General features: G+C 43.3%; 1 protein-coding gene across 2 annotated transcripts in view; it reads left to right on the forward strand.

Moving 5' to 3' along the window:
- Positions 1-1,521: 1,521 nt before the first annotated feature.
- Positions 1,522-15,531, forward strand: part of plpp3 (phospholipid phosphatase 3) — a 39,936-nt gene continuing 25,926 nt past the window's right edge. For both annotated transcript variants that reach the window (XM_023340028.1, XM_005795543.3), the window contains exon 1: positions 1,522-2,117. In XM_023340028.1, the coding sequence (XP_023195796.1) occupies positions 1,979-2,117 (139 nt within the window). In that variant the 5' untranslated portion in view covers positions 1,522-1,978. The remainder of the gene's footprint in view (positions 2,118-15,531) is intronic.

Genomic DNA, 15,531 nt, shown 5'->3' on the forward strand with positions numbered 1-15,531 from the left:
ATGGAAGATGTTCATAGTTGGTGGGAATGCAAAAAAACTGCGACAATCAAAAGAGGAGGAACCAATTTAGTCAGAGCACATGCACGTGCTGACAAAGTCTTATTTTCAAAGTCTGGACTAAATGACTCATCAACTTGATAAAGTTATAAGAAAATATGTTTTTAGTTGTCTCTCTTAGACTTTATACTGACTGAATGTATTACAGCATAAAGTCTAAAAAGTATAAAACTCTTTCGGAAAGATTGCTATGTCGTCTGTTTTTGGCAGCTGGACCAGTAATGTAGTTTTTTTTTTCTTTGTAAAAATGTAAATTTGTTAAGAGGCTATTAACTCGATGGCTCTCCTGCAGTCCAGTGATTAAAGGTCCAGACTCCATTGGGTCTAAGTGGTTTTTATGTAATGGCAAATTCCATTTGCATTTTCTTTACTTTTTTCAGCACGCAATCTACATAAAAAATAATAAATACTATGAGGCCCTAAAGGTAAGACTACAAAAATTCCTAACTGTGGGTCTGGATCACTAAATGTGTCCATCACAGACGCTGAAGTCCTTAGTTAGGTGATACATTTAATCAAAGAAATGCGTGCATGCATGATTATGTTTGTAATGTTTTTATTAATAGTAGCCTATTTTAATTTTAGATTTTTCTACGTTATTTGTACTGAGGAGTCTGTTGTTTTGCCAACTAAGTGTGGGGTTTCATAAATTGTAGGTGATATTTTATTATTTTATTTAGTATATATAAGCTAACCGTACTGTACATTCACATATTTCTTACAAAAATATATATATTTAAATGTTTGTACACTGAAGGCAACGTCGTACCGTGATCATAATTGTTATGTGGGTCCACAAAGTTGGCCAGTAACACTGATTCTGACATTAAAAAAAACTGTAAAAACAATTCACCAGTGAATGTGAACTACTTGAATTTTACCACTAGATGTCAGTGTTTGATCAATGTATCAACCTGCTGCTGGGGGAGCTTAAACCAGGATTGGGAGAGGAGGGTTATATATATATATAACATCTATTGCGCTATACACACACACACACCTACACACACACACACACATATATACAGTATATATATATATATATAGATAGATAGATAGATAGATAGATAGATAGATAGATAGATAGATAGATAGATAGATAGATAGATAGATAGATAGATAGATAGATAGATAGATAGATAGATAAGGGCTGTGCATCAGCCCGTATCTTGTACATATGTATATATGTGCTATTTAAACTTAAATCCCGTATTTTCTTATGTATTGTGAAAGATAAAGTTTATAGAAGTAACTTATTTTATTGTTTTAGCAACTCCATCACCTGTAGAGTCGCTATTTATCCACACTCTGGGCCGAGCTGATCCTGAGCGCGGTGCGCCTGGACAGGGGCCACGGGGGCCGCTGCCTCCCTGCTCCGATCAGAGCTCACTCAGAAAGATATCCATGCAGGGGATGACGGCCCACCGCTAGTGAAGGGAAGAGGAGGAGGGCCGAGCCTTGAAGCTGCCGGGGGAACTTGAAGAGAGCAGGAGGAGGAGGAAGAGGAGGAGGAGGAGAGGAAGGATTGATATAACCAGAGCGGCTTTCGATGGGCAGCGCAATTTTCTCTCACTCCAAGAGTTTGAGTTGAGACCGATAGACGGGGAGCGGGCTTTCCATTCATTTCGGCCGCCGCAGACAACTTTTTCTTGCGCGGATCCGTTCAACTTTTATTTACGCTCACCTACTTTTTTTTTTCTTTTTTTTGTCTTTTACGTTTTCCTTCTTATTCTGTTACTTCTATAATCCACGACAAGCCGTCATAACCAAGAGACTCCGCGGTATCTCCGAGTGAGAAAGTTTAGAATTTAAAAGGACGCTTCCAGATCCTGACACTTTTTTTCCCTCCTCCTCCTCCTCTTCCTCCTCCAAGACCTGCAGCGCGCTGCGGGATTCCGAGCCGAAAACTGCGAGTTCTTCAATGCAACAGTACGTGTATGAGAAGGCAATGGCCCAAGAGACGAGGAACGGCGGAAGCTCTACGTTAAACAACAACAACGGCGTGGACAACAGCAAGAAGAAGCTGCTCATAGCGCTCGACATCTTCTGCCTCCTGCTTGGTAAGTTCACATGAACTTTCCCTATCTCTGGTAAGAGTTTGCATTGACAGCGGCTCTCATGCAAAACAAAAAAAAAGATGAAACACCTCCAAAAGTGGATAAGCAAAGCACAACCCCGCGCTTTCTGAAGGCGTTATCGTTTCCAAAGTTGTTGTTTTTGATGCCAGCCATCTGCAAGCGCTAGACAAGTTATTAATCGCCAGCATCCCCTTATCATCCAGCTCCAACATGGCATGGCAAGCGAGGGAAACCAATCACTAAACAGTCCACTGACACCTTTTTTCTCTCTAAAGGACAAACACACATTGTTATATATATATATATATATATATATATATATATATATATATATATATATATATATATATATATGCAGAAAACTGCAGTAACGCATGTTGAAAACATTAAGCTCATCCAGTCTGAAAGGAAAAAAAAAACTGTCACTTTGTGTTACTGGCAGGTGGAGAGTTTTTTGGGGGGGTTCTCAGCTACCACAGCTGCAGATGAAATGCCCTGTCATCACCTAATATAGTGATCATTTCAAAGCATTCGGGCTGTACTCCCTCAGAAGCCTGCCAGCATGCCCCGGGGGCTGCGGTGGGGGGCAAAGATCAGATATGCACCAGCCATTTGCCCCCTGATCGGTTCTGATTGGTCGAATATTGTAAAATCTGCTTCCAAACTTGGTATTGAGTTCAGTGAAGATGACTTGCTTTGATGCAAAATTGAGGATAATCTTGTTATTCACTTGTCGTTCGATAACTTTGAACCATGGCCCATTTGTTTCTCTTTTAGGTGTTGCAGCCCTTAGACTTAAAACACATTCGGTCAAATCCAGTAAAGTTAAAAAAAACAAACAAACAGGAATCAGTACCGGTCAGGAAAAGCCGGATCGGTGAAACTCCAATACTAATGTTTTGCAGTCTCTTCTAACCTGCCCTCATTTACTGCCCTCAAAAATAGCCAGTCCACCCCACTGCCCCTGTTTGCACCCCTCCCAGTCCATCTTCCACGGCTCGCCCCAGTTACCCTGTTCGTGTGAACTTTAACCCACAGGGGTGCCTCCCAGCTAGAGACGTCCTAACTCAGAAATGAGGGATGTCAATGGAAAAAGTCTGACCGCTATCGGTATCGATTTACAGCTGACGAACTGTCCCAAAATGAGAGGCGAGGCCGGTGGTGTGAGCTTGTTTGTGCGACGTCCAGTTTGTGCACTTGGTATTCAGTGGGTGTCCCGTCCAGATTCTGGACTCGCTTGGTGTGTGTGTATGTGTGTGTCTTTCTTTGATAGCTGCTTTGTTTTTGGCTGCTGTCACTGTTGCCCGGTCCATTCAGTTTTCAGTCCCCTTCGTCTCCCCTCGTTTCTTTTCTCCCCTTTTTTTTCTTTTGGAGGGGATTATGGGAGTTGAGCTTAACTTCTCCACATTCTCTCCCAGAAACCTTGCAAATCTCTGGCCAGCTGCCCCCCCGAATCACTTTCCTTCTCCCTCTCTGTCCAGGGGAATAATTTCTTGAGCAGGTGCTGGGGCTGAGGAATGCCTCTCCGACCTGCTGTACGACTGATTGGGCTTCAGAGGAAGCAGGTGGGAGTCCCGGCGACTGCGCCACCAGATCTGAAAATTTGACTTTGATGCACAGAAGCAAATTTTTATGTTATTTTTTACTACCCGGGCTGCAACAAATGGTGCATATTAACTCCATGTTCCCCTCTAAAACGCTCCAGAGTGACAACAAATCTGCCAAACAGATGCAGAGTTTTCCATTTACATCGGCTTGCCTATTAAAGAACCCCCAGACAGAGATACGGCGTTTCATCTGCGCTCGTATAAATGTGGAAGAGCTTCGAGCACATGTGGAGTGAATTTCCTGCACAAACCAACTTCCTTTACTGGTCCATCTAAAGTCAAACACACACACACACACGCACGCCCGCAGGCACGCCCTCATACAAATGTATGCCTGTAAACACACGCTCATGTAAACACACAATTGCAAGTGGGCGCACAAATTCTCCTTTGTCATGCTAAACACAAGTCTGGCTCTCGGGTGATTATTGGTTGGCCCACTTTAGCGGTTTAGGGGGTAGATGGGTGGGTGTAGGGGCCGGAGGGGAGGGGGCAAAAGAGAACAGAAGGGAGGGTGGGGGTTATCAGGCGCTCTGAATGAGGAGTGAGGAATGCGGGTGTGCAGGGGGCTCAGATGCAGGCCTGGTGTTGTTGAGCAGCTTTTGTCCGCTGCGTATCAGAAAAAGGTTGCGTTCTTCTCATGTGCATTAATGTACCATTAGCTTTAATTAGTCAATACCAAGCCAGCTGCGGTCCACACATTCAAAGTGTGGGTAGTGTCATCTTTCAGCCAACCCGACCATCACATAACCTCAGGCTCCGCTAATGCGTCTGTTTCGCATATATAATAAGTCTGGTCGTCCGTAATACACAAGGGAAATTTTGATCAAGACAACTTCACTTACGGTGCTGTGAAAAAAAATACCACAGGTTTCTATTGCTCTGTTGTTGTTTTTTTTAACTTTTTGGTTACACTTAATTCAGACCATCAAACAACTTTTAATATCAAACTAAGATAATGTGAGTAAATGCAATAATGACTTTTAATTCTAATGGGCAAAGGCTATCCACATCAAACTGGCTTGTCGCCCCTGTTCAATCGTTAATTAGGGGAGATTAACTTTTTTTTTTCCAGCTGAGGTCAGCTTTGGTTGCCACATCCCAGCCTTAATCACCGCCAGGCCTGCATAAAGTAGTCGTTTAAACAGAACCTGCCTGACAACATTAAGGAGGCTAAGGCGCCCCAATCTAAAAGCATGTACGACAGATGGGAAGCAAATCCACTGACATTTATTAGTCTAGGAAAATGTTACAGAGTCTTTTTTTAGGGCTTTTGGGCTCCAGAGAACCACAGCGAGAGTCCTTATCCACAACCGTAGAAAACGTCGACCGGTGAAGAACCATCCCTGAAGTGACCGTCGTACCAAAACTGCTCAACACACCTCTGGCGACTGATGCCGGAGGTCACCGAAACTTTTTAAATTTTTGGATTTTGTTGCGTCTTATCATAAACTAGCATGGCGTTTTCAGAAAAAGAACAGTACATTGACAATAAAAGGTAGTGGTGGTGGTGTGATGGTCTGGGACTGCGGTGCTACTTCAACCCTAGACGGCTGTATGTAATTAAAGCAACTACGGATCGTGCTCTCTGCCAAAAACGTGGACTTGCCAAGTCATAGCCAAAGCTTACACTTGATCGAATTAACATGGACTGACCTTAAACAGATGGGAGGTGTTGGAAAACCTCCCAGTGTGGCTGAATTTAAACAATTCGGTGAAAGATTCCCCACAGTTGTGTAGAAAAACTCTTTGCCTTTTATAATAAATGCATGATGACACAACCATCTATCCAGTACAGTTGGCATTTACTGGTTTAGGTGGCTTTTCCCGTGATTAATAATTTGAAAGTTGCATTTTATATTTACTCAGCTTATCTTTGTCTTATTACAAGAAAAAAAAGTGCATTCACAATGACGCAATGGACGGTACCAAGCTCCGCCCACAACCGACCCACGTGACCGCAAGTCTCACAAGCAAAGCCTCGTCGATTAGTGCATCATTTCTACCGGATTTTCACAATATATCAGCTACTAAATGGACAGAGGAACTAACAAGTTCCTGTCATCATCTGGGAGGAGGTTACTGGTTTCTCAGTCACAAGCTGGTTGCAAACCTGAGGCCAGCAGTTGTCAGTCAGTTATGGTAGATCTGAAATTTGGTTTGATGACGTCAATATGAGAAGCTGCAGACTGATAGGAGGAACCAAAGAGCTCTGTAAAGGTAAAGGCAAATCTACTGAATTGGGATATAATTAATTTAATTTCACATAATTACCGCGGTAGAAGCCATTTGTTTATTAAATATATTTGTTCTATTTGATGTTTGTTGTGAATGACGTAAACTCACAAACGAACGAGGTAATTAGTCCAACGTTTAGAAACTACAGCGGCTGTAATGAGCCACAGCAAAGGTAAACAAAGGTAAAATAACCTGAACAGGTGATCAACTCAAAACCACTCTTACCTTTTTACTCTCTCTCTCTTTGTAGTTTAAGCACACCTGTTACCGTGGCAACCGCCTGCGCCCCGCAAGCCGAGCAAAGACGTTAAAAACATAACATTCAGCCCGTTACGATATCAAGTTTCCAGGCTTGATATTTATTTCTCAATTATTAATCAGCGCTTCCCTGAACACAGCCATGGTTGATTGACTAGCTGTACTTGGTGCTAACGTGGCTAACACGAGTAACAGTTTAGTACAAAACGTTTTCTGCTAAAATAAAATCTTTAGTGTATGTCAGATACAGACACATTGCATATTGATCTGTTTAGCTAACGTAAGACTGTGTAGCAGACAGGCTTCAAGGTGTAGAAGTTGTATCAGTTCTGCCATCATGCTGTACTTAGCTAACGGGAAGCTAAGTGTGTTTGTGAGACGGCCACGCACGTGACCACGTAGAACGGGCATCAGCCAATGAAAAGCGGCTCCTCAGGTTAGGTCCAGTGGTAGTTTTGTTGCTTTTTATCAACAATGGATATATGGATGGATATTAAACATCTAACTTTGACAAAAATAAATGAAAAACAGAGAGAATCTGTTACGGAGACAATACTTCTTCCAAGCACTGTAATAGAGGCTGAGATTACGTATGCAGTGGGAAAACATGAAGCCAAATTCTCCTCAACACCCAGCTGCTGAAAACCAGAGTCACCGCTTATGATCCCTGGCAGCTGAGCCTGAGCTGTATGTGCTGATTTCACCCTTGCTCCACTTCCAGCCCCTTACAGAGCAAGCACCACGCGCTTGCACTATAAATACGCAGACTGTCGAGTTTTGCTCTCTCGCGTTTGGCGACGCGCTGTCCGCTGGAGCCTCCGGCGGGCAGTTTCGCAACATGTTTATTGTGAAAACGCTCGGCGAAAGCGGCGGCCACCCGAGCCCTCAGGAAACCATGCTCTCTAAGTGTAGGCTGCACTTAAACTCTGATTAAGTTTTACACAATGCAAAGGAAAATACAGCATTGTGTGGCTGCGCGTTCGCATGTGTGCAGACGTGGTTCCGAGTTCCAGGTCATGTACGACCATTTTGGATTGCTGCTCGGTCTTGTGGCTCGCATTTAAGGCTCTTTCTGTGTCTTAAAAATGCCACAAGCATTTCGAATCCATTATCCAAAGTTCTGTGATCTATAAAGCATTAAGGGGGATCCATTTCAACACTGGCCCCTGAAGCACTAACCTTATATCTCTACCTTTAACAGCAGTTAGTCACCGAGTCCTGTCATTAAAGCTGGAGATTTAACCTGTAAACACCCTCCTCCCCCCAGCAGGCCTATTTCCACTTTATTGAGAAATTCTGGGCAAATATTTTCCCGAATTTCCCAAATTCCTCTTTTGCCCAGAGACTCTTGCTGAGGTATCTGGGGGAGTGAGTGAACCAGGGGGCACAGGATGTGTGTGTGTGTCTTGGAGCTCAGGAAAGGGTGGGAAACGGAAAGGTAGTGTAGGTCGAAGGAAGGTGTGGTTGTGAAATGAGATCCTGTCTTTTTTTTTCTCCTCTCACAATCTGTTTCCAGCCTCACCTCCCCTCCCTCTGGCACTCCATCCTCATCTTAATTGCCAAGAGAGAGCCTTAAGTCATAAATTAGAAAGGGGGGGGGCACAAGCATAAGAACAATTTAGGTAAATGCATGTTTATGCTTTCCATTTTTATTTCACAAGCTCTAGAAAATAAGTCACATTTGAATTAGAGGATTGTGTGGCACTTCCTAGAAACCCAGCTTTCAGAGAGCAGGAGATAACTACTATTTGCCAAGTGTCTACAAGCAAACTGTAATCAAACAGAAAGTGGGAGGTCCGTGCACACAAACCCAAATATAGGCTCCTATCCAAAACTGCTGACCTTAATCTAAGGGCAAATATGTTTAGAGCTGCATGAGCCTGCAGGGACCAAAAAGAAGTTTTCTTGCTTATATCGTCAATTCACAGAGACCGTTTTGGCCCAGAAAAGGGACGATAGTCGTCAGAACTGATCATTTTTGACAAATAGCTACTTATTTATTCATACTATGGAGTATGAAGTCTCTCATGTCTTCTGTGTCGCTCTCTGCCAAGCTCAAAGGTAACACAGAAGATTGATTTAGATGAGATAAATGGTTTTGGTACACCGACTCTTATAATTACAGCCAAAACCTTCATAAAACAGTATTTTATTGTGATTTTATGTGATTGACAAACACAGAGAAGTGCAAAAGAGTGAAGTACACAAAAATAACGCAACCTTATGTATTTAATGCTTACCAATCAAATTCTGGAAAGTTCTCAGTTCGTTGTTGTCCTATTTCGTCCCATTTTAGGCCTGACTGTTAAACTTGTCTTAACTCGGAGCGCCTTTTTCAGCATTTATCGTGTCTCCTGTGATTTTTTGCTAATGTTAATATCAATTTCTGTGCATTTGAGAATGACCAATTCAAGAGCTGTGTGGCATTTCTAAGCTTCAGAAATTCTTCACAACACGTCGCGGTTTTAAACTTCTCCGAAACCATCCCTCTGATTTGTTTGTTCCTTGATCTTCATGCAGTTTGTTCCAAAAAAAATCCCAGAGGCCTTCACAGAACAGCTGAATTTATACACTAATGAATTAGGCTGGTTTTAAAATTGTTGAATTAGAAAAAATGGGACTAAATACAAGTGCATTCCATACTTTTCCGATTTGTATTTAGAAAACCATTTGAAATCAAAAGATTTCTTTTCCTCTGCTTCACAAGTCTGCTCTGCTGTGTGTTGGCTTTATACATGAAATCCCAACAAAGTCTGTTAAAATTTGGGGTAGTAAGTAGGAATGCACCAATTCACTTTTTCCACTTCTGATACCAATACCGATATCTAAGGTTTAGCATTGGTCGACCTGATACAGAAAAACTGCTGAACTGACCTAGAACGTTTCGTTTTTTGTTTTTTTTTAAACACAGACATCAATGTACTGAATTAGATGTTTATTTGATAACTCTGCACCAGAACAGCACACTTATTTGCACCAATAGCTTCACAAGCTTGGTCAAACATGTAAAAACAACACAACTTTAATTTGTTCATTCAGTGCAGTTAGGAGTAAAACAATCAATGCTATTTAAATAATAAAGGTCAGACTTAAAAGAAAAACAAAAAAACAACAAACCTTCCTTTAAATGGTTCATAAAGAGCAATTAGGATTTCTAACTATAACGCTAACCAAAAAGTAAAGCCTGATTTTGCTCAGAGCACACAACATAGAATTAGGCTGAATAGACCGGACATATTGTCACCGTCTTGAATTTTTCTCAACATTGGGATCGGTACAGACATGGATATCGGATCGGATCTGCCATCTCATCTAATGGTAAGATGACTGCATATGGAAAAAGTTCAAGAGTTACTCCTCCTGGTGTGATTACATAGCAGTGTGTACCATTAAGGGATAATGTTTAGTGTCTGCCCCATGGCTGCAGGCCAAGGAGAGGTAAGGACAAGTTAAGAAGGTGACGAGTGTCCTCTGTCAGGAGAGAATCCTCGCATTATGTAACAAGATAAAGATCAGCAGATGTTTGTGGCAACAGTGGCTACTGCCTCCCCAAGAATGGCTGGCATGCAGAGTGTGCATACTGTGCCTGAATGTGTGTGTTTGTGTGCGGTGTGACGGAGAGCAGATGGGGTAATAATGTTTCTTTAACATATTCGGCCCGTCGCTGGGGACATGTGGCCGGTCCGTGCACGAGTTTTAAAGACAGACCCCTGGGGGAAGAGTCTGAACAGGGCTGTGATTAGAGGCGTGTGGGTGTGAGTGTGTGTATTTTGGGGGTTCATGATGTAGATTTAGAGGCTAAGAGCTGTCATTAAACAGACAGCGGAGGCCTCCAAGCCGACGCGTCTGAATATGAGAATCACGTGTGTCTCACGTTTATCCCGCGTTCCTTGGGATTCCCGTTAGCCAGCCGGAGGCGACAGGCTGACTAATGCTCCTCGATTCTTTGCACGGATCAGACACATTCATCTCCTTTAACTGCCAAACAATCCGTTTCCACAATAAAACTAAGACAATGGCTTGTCGTTTCCACTTTTTCGACAACGGGGCAGTAAACCCTCCGTCCACGCGGTTGTCTGTGATTATGTCCCTCCTGTATAAACACCTTCAGACCGCTTATTTAGAGCGTTTTGGATTACTGGGCAGGATCCTGATGTAAACCTCTGTCAGCACTGGTCCGTGCATGTGTTTGAACTCGCGTTGAAGTTTCCATAAAGTATTCTAAATGTGTGTTTGACGAAGTTTTTCTGTGTGGGCGTTGAGGTAAATCACGAGGTTCGCAACTGCAAAAATACAAAAAAAAAAAGTGCCATCAGCGTTTCTGTTTACTTTCTTGCTTCTTCTCCTCTTCATCCTTCGGCTTGTCGGCTTCATGAACCGAGCTCTCGAAGCATTCATCGTCTGTCAGAGCTTTAGGCAGCAGACGATGTGAAGCTGTAGGTTTCATTGCTTCTCTCTGTGTTCTTCCTCGGGGGCCTCCCTGCTGCTACACAGGTCCCCCTGTCTGTCACTTTTTCTTATAGCATTGCAATCCTCTGTATTTTGTTTTTTCATACTGCGTTCATCCAGAGATTGAAGGAAGGGATTGTGGGTGAAGGGGGGCAGGGAGATTTCACTGTTTCACAGGGAACAATGCCCCTTTTGATGCATCTCAGTGCCCTTTGTTTCATTAACAAGGACCAGTTGGCCGGTGGCAGACAGACGGAGGATGAAATGGAGGGAGAGGAGTGGGGCGGGGGTGATGGTGAATGGGATAAGGATGAGAGAGCATAAGGATCTTCTCACTGAGAACTCCAGGCCAGGCAGCTCTATGTGGCGGCAGCTTAGGCCTGCCGTATTGTCGAGCAGTGCCGCTTATCTCGCGTGAATCAGGTCAGCATCTTTATTGGCGCTGACCTTATCTGAGCTGCAACCAGTGAGCCTTATCCTGTTTGCATACAGTGACGAGAACCGCCGCCACCTTAGAGGAAGTCTGAGATGCTTTCACGTGCTGGCAGAGATTTTTACACTCATTCTCTTTCAGATAAAGACCTATTCGCCACATTTGATTATGCTACAGCCAAAAAACCGGAAGGGATTTTTATTGGGATTCTGCACAACACAAAGTTCAACATAATTGTGACGGGGAAGGAATATGACACATGGATTTAAAAGGGTTGTGTAGATTTTTGCGTTGTCAGTGTGGCTGTATGTTTAGGGTTGCTGTCTTGCTGGAATGTGGTGGAGTGTGTGGCACTCTCTATCAGGTTTCCAGGTTGCCATGTATTCAGTATCATCCATTTTCCACTCAAACCTACCATGGCCATGTTCAAGAAATCCTCACTGCATGATGCTGCCACCACCATGTGTCACTGCAGTAATAGTTTTTTTTCACAGCAGGTCTAAAATTTAACAGGAGTGACTATACTAAGATAAGAAATTAAAGAAAATGACAAGAATAAAGTCATAAAAGTACGAGAATAAAATCAGAATATTATGAGAACGAAGTAGTAAAATTGATACTTTATTCTCGTATGTCACTCTACTAGTGAATGAGGGCCACCAGCTATAAAATCAGTAAAAAATGTCTATATCTTCCAAAGGGTCATGCAAGACTCACTTCTCCTAAGAAAATGTCTACAGGGGTTTTGAAGTTGTGCCTTTCTTCCATTATGATACAATAAGATTAAAAAGTGCTAAGTGGGAAGTTAAGAGCTTGGAATATTGTTTTTAAACTAACCTTGCTTTAAACTTCTCCACAGTTTTATTCTCCGCTGCGTTCATTTTGCTCCAGGAATCACTTTGTCTAATAATGTTTTCTTGCAAACCTGTGAGGCCTTCACAGAGCAGCTGGATCTATAGTGAGATTCAATTACACACAGACACAGGCGCCTCCTGAATTTTATTTAGGGGTATCAGAGTTACTAAAGAGAGTGAGCATAAGTGCATGACACTTTTTGACTTTTAGTTGTAAAAATATTTGCAAGCCACATCTCATTTCCCTTCCACTTTCCAATTACACACTAATTTCAGTTGCTCTAGCACATGAAATAAATCCCAATACAATTATGCTGAAATTTGTGGTTGTGAATCAAAGCATCCCAGCCGTATGAACACTTTCACTCTGCATATTTCTAAAACTGTCACACTCTAAATTTTCCATCTGTGCGTTTTAGATAAAAGGAGTCCGATTTCAAGGGGTTCAGATCCGTCTTATCCACAGCCAGGCTTTTGTGTGAGGAGGTAATAATAGCATTATGGCAACACCGGAGGATCTCCCTGCCCGCCCATCGGCCCCTCTAGGCCCCTGCTCGGGTTTCGCCTCACTGGAGCAGCTGCGCGTTCGTGCTGCACTTTAAACAGTCGGAGCTGTAACCGAGCTTCCTTAAATGCGTTAATATCCTCTTCCCACACATTCAGGGAAATATGGACGAGAGAAGGTCCCCCCCCCCCCACCCCCAGAAACAGCGGAGCAGCTCCTCATACAAGCCCCCAAACTAACAGCGACAGACGGGCCTGGAAGCAGCATTCAGCAGAGGCTGCCTGAACAGGTGCCTGCTGGTAGGAGTCCCCCTCGAGAGTGTCCCAACACATGCCTGTGTGTTAAAGGCATTTATTCCTATGAATAAAATCTTTCTGAGTAAGCACATGTTTCAGCCGGTGGCCTCCCTTTTGCCATGGCATTCACTCTGACAGGGGGATTCAGTGTGTGGACAACTCTGCTGACCTCAGCCACTCCTGTGTGTCGCCGTATGTGTGCGCGCTTTCGTGCGTGTGTGTGCGTGCATGGCTGATGCACATCAGCAGCCAGTGGGAACAATAAAGCGGCATCCTGAGCCAAACATCTGTATCGGCGATTCATCGCGCATGCTCGAGCTCATGTTTATGAGAGTAGCTTTTCCTAAACAGTGATTATGTAAATGCATGGAGCTTGGGTGGTTTTTATGGAGCCCAGATTGTTTATTTGGATTGCAAGGACGTTGTTAAAGTCCTTTGTGGTCGACAAGTTAAAACTGAGAGAGACAGAAAGAGAGAGAGAGAGAGGCTTTGGCAATGTTGCCCCGGTGGAACCACAGTAATTCACTTTAACAGCCACACACCCAGCGACACACTCCCACAGATAATAGGCAGTGTTACTGTGGCATTTCTGGCCCTCGCATGCTATAGTATGGTGTCACAGCAACGCTGCAGCCCTCTCTGCTGACCTGTAGCTCTAGTTTTTGTGAGTGGTTTGTCATGAGCCTCAATTAAACTAAGCACTCCATTCCTAACCGGCTTTTATTCTCAAACCTGTGACTGACCTGAAGATAAAAGCTATGTGGGCATTTGGCACCTTGACGCCCAGGTATTGATGCTGCTGGGCTCCCTCCCTGCTCACCTGCCTTCACTTTAGCAACATCCACCAACAGATGCACTTGGCAGCTCACCGCTAGTTATCTAATTCTTATCAGAAACTCTCACTCCCACTGTTTGCACACAGTGCTTATCACACCAAAACAAACATGCTTGAGTTGGCATCCACATTGCAGCTGCACCCTGATTTGCAACTTGTAGAGGCATTCAAGCCCAAGAGAACCTTACAGTTTTTTTTTCCCTCTCGTGTCTCTGTCACGCACATATCATATAGCTACAGAATAATCTCCACCCATTCTGCTGCTTAGCAATACAGTACACTTTAATACCCAGTGCAGATTAGGTTACAGAGTGCACAAGTCGATCCACGACTGAGTGTTAAAACTATGACAGTAGTTTTCTGCAAGAGACTTGGAACAAAGATAAACAAGAGAATGTAGCAGATCTATATATCAGGGGTGTATTAAGGTCTTGACTTGCCTAGCCAAAGTGAGCAACGGTCAAAGTCATATGTCTGGTAGTATTTGGGGTACTACTTGTACAGTCAAAGCAACAACATTGAATTTGGTTGCGGTCCGTGGTAGTTCCACCCCTCTTCACTTCACATTACATTCACATCATCATTTCATCGCTTCCTACTTCCATTCTGCTCCCATAAACTAACCTTTTTATAAATGGCGTGCAAGTTTAATTTCATTGGGGTTTTTTATGAACTCTGGTGGTAGATGATATAAAAAGAAGTACAATGTATAAATTTGGGTATGAAACAACGAAACTGTAAACGTGCAAAATGGCGAAAGGTGCAAAATGACATTGTTTAATTAGCCTGTTTTCAGGTCAATTAGAGGGGAGAAAGGAGATTTCCCTCCTTTAGTTGACTTTATTAAACTTAATCAGATTTGAGCTACAGAGTGGGCAGGTCACAAGGGTCATAAGGGCACTGAGGTGGTGGAGTGGTGACGTGCGGGGACTGTCGCAATTTTATTCAGTTTTAGATTTAGTCGTTTCACCCTCACCATTTCCAGGACATTCGGCAACATGAAGGTATAAAATTGGGTTATGATTTGGTAAATGGGCTAAATGACCTGCGGTCGTGTCAAGCAAAACACACAAAACAGCAATAACAAGAATAAAGGGGAAACATCTGTGGCTAAGGACGGTAATTGCTTTTAAGAGTCTGATTTGGATGGCATTGGATCATTTATCATAAATCCAGCTAATTCATGTCAGGAAAATGTCTATATCCAAGCACTAGCAGCTCTGAGGAGGTTGCCATTCTTCACTAGAACAATTTGAGGTGCTCAAAGCTCGACCACTGACAGCCCAGCTTCATTTCAATCAGCTAGACAAGCAGCGAAAGAAACAAAAGGAGAAAGCACGGCAAAGTTTCACTGATTTATTGAGTAAATCTATGAAGTCAAGTCCAATGTGGCCTCCGCCCTCTGTAACCTTCCTCCACATTCCCCCATTCCTTGACAGGAAAGGTCACATGGGTGTGCTGGAGAGACAGGAGGAGGAAATCCTCCATTAGCCTGGTCTACAATACCTCTTCCTCCGGCCTGCCCCGCCTCCCATTCACCTCTCACTCACCGATGACTATAGGGCTCGGGCGCCATAATCACAATATTATTCCACTTCAGCCCCCAGAAGCCATGGAAGCACATTAAAATGTCAATAGAGAGTGATGCGCGAGTCGAGAGAGGTCAGCAGTGTGGACAGTCAGGTGTTGTTTCTACTGGGGCATTAGTTCCGTGTCAGGAAGAATTAACCTTTGAAAGGGGCACAGAGAGGTAGTTGGCATTAGAATGGCTATTGTTTCCTCTTATATAATAAATCTCTAAATAATAGAGACCTCCTGATCTTTCTTCACACAAAAAAGGGCATAAAAAGTAATGAAGATGTTTTTAAATCAAAAGCATCGAGTTAGGCACATGCTCTTACTCTCTGCTGGTTCCAGCAAT

The sequence above is a fragment of the Xiphophorus maculatus genome, chromosome 9 (genome assembly GCF_002775205.1).
Source record: "Xiphophorus maculatus strain JP 163 A chromosome 9, X_maculatus-5.0-male, whole genome shotgun sequence".
Taxonomy (NCBI): domain Eukaryota; kingdom Metazoa; phylum Chordata; class Actinopteri; order Cyprinodontiformes; family Poeciliidae; genus Xiphophorus; species Xiphophorus maculatus.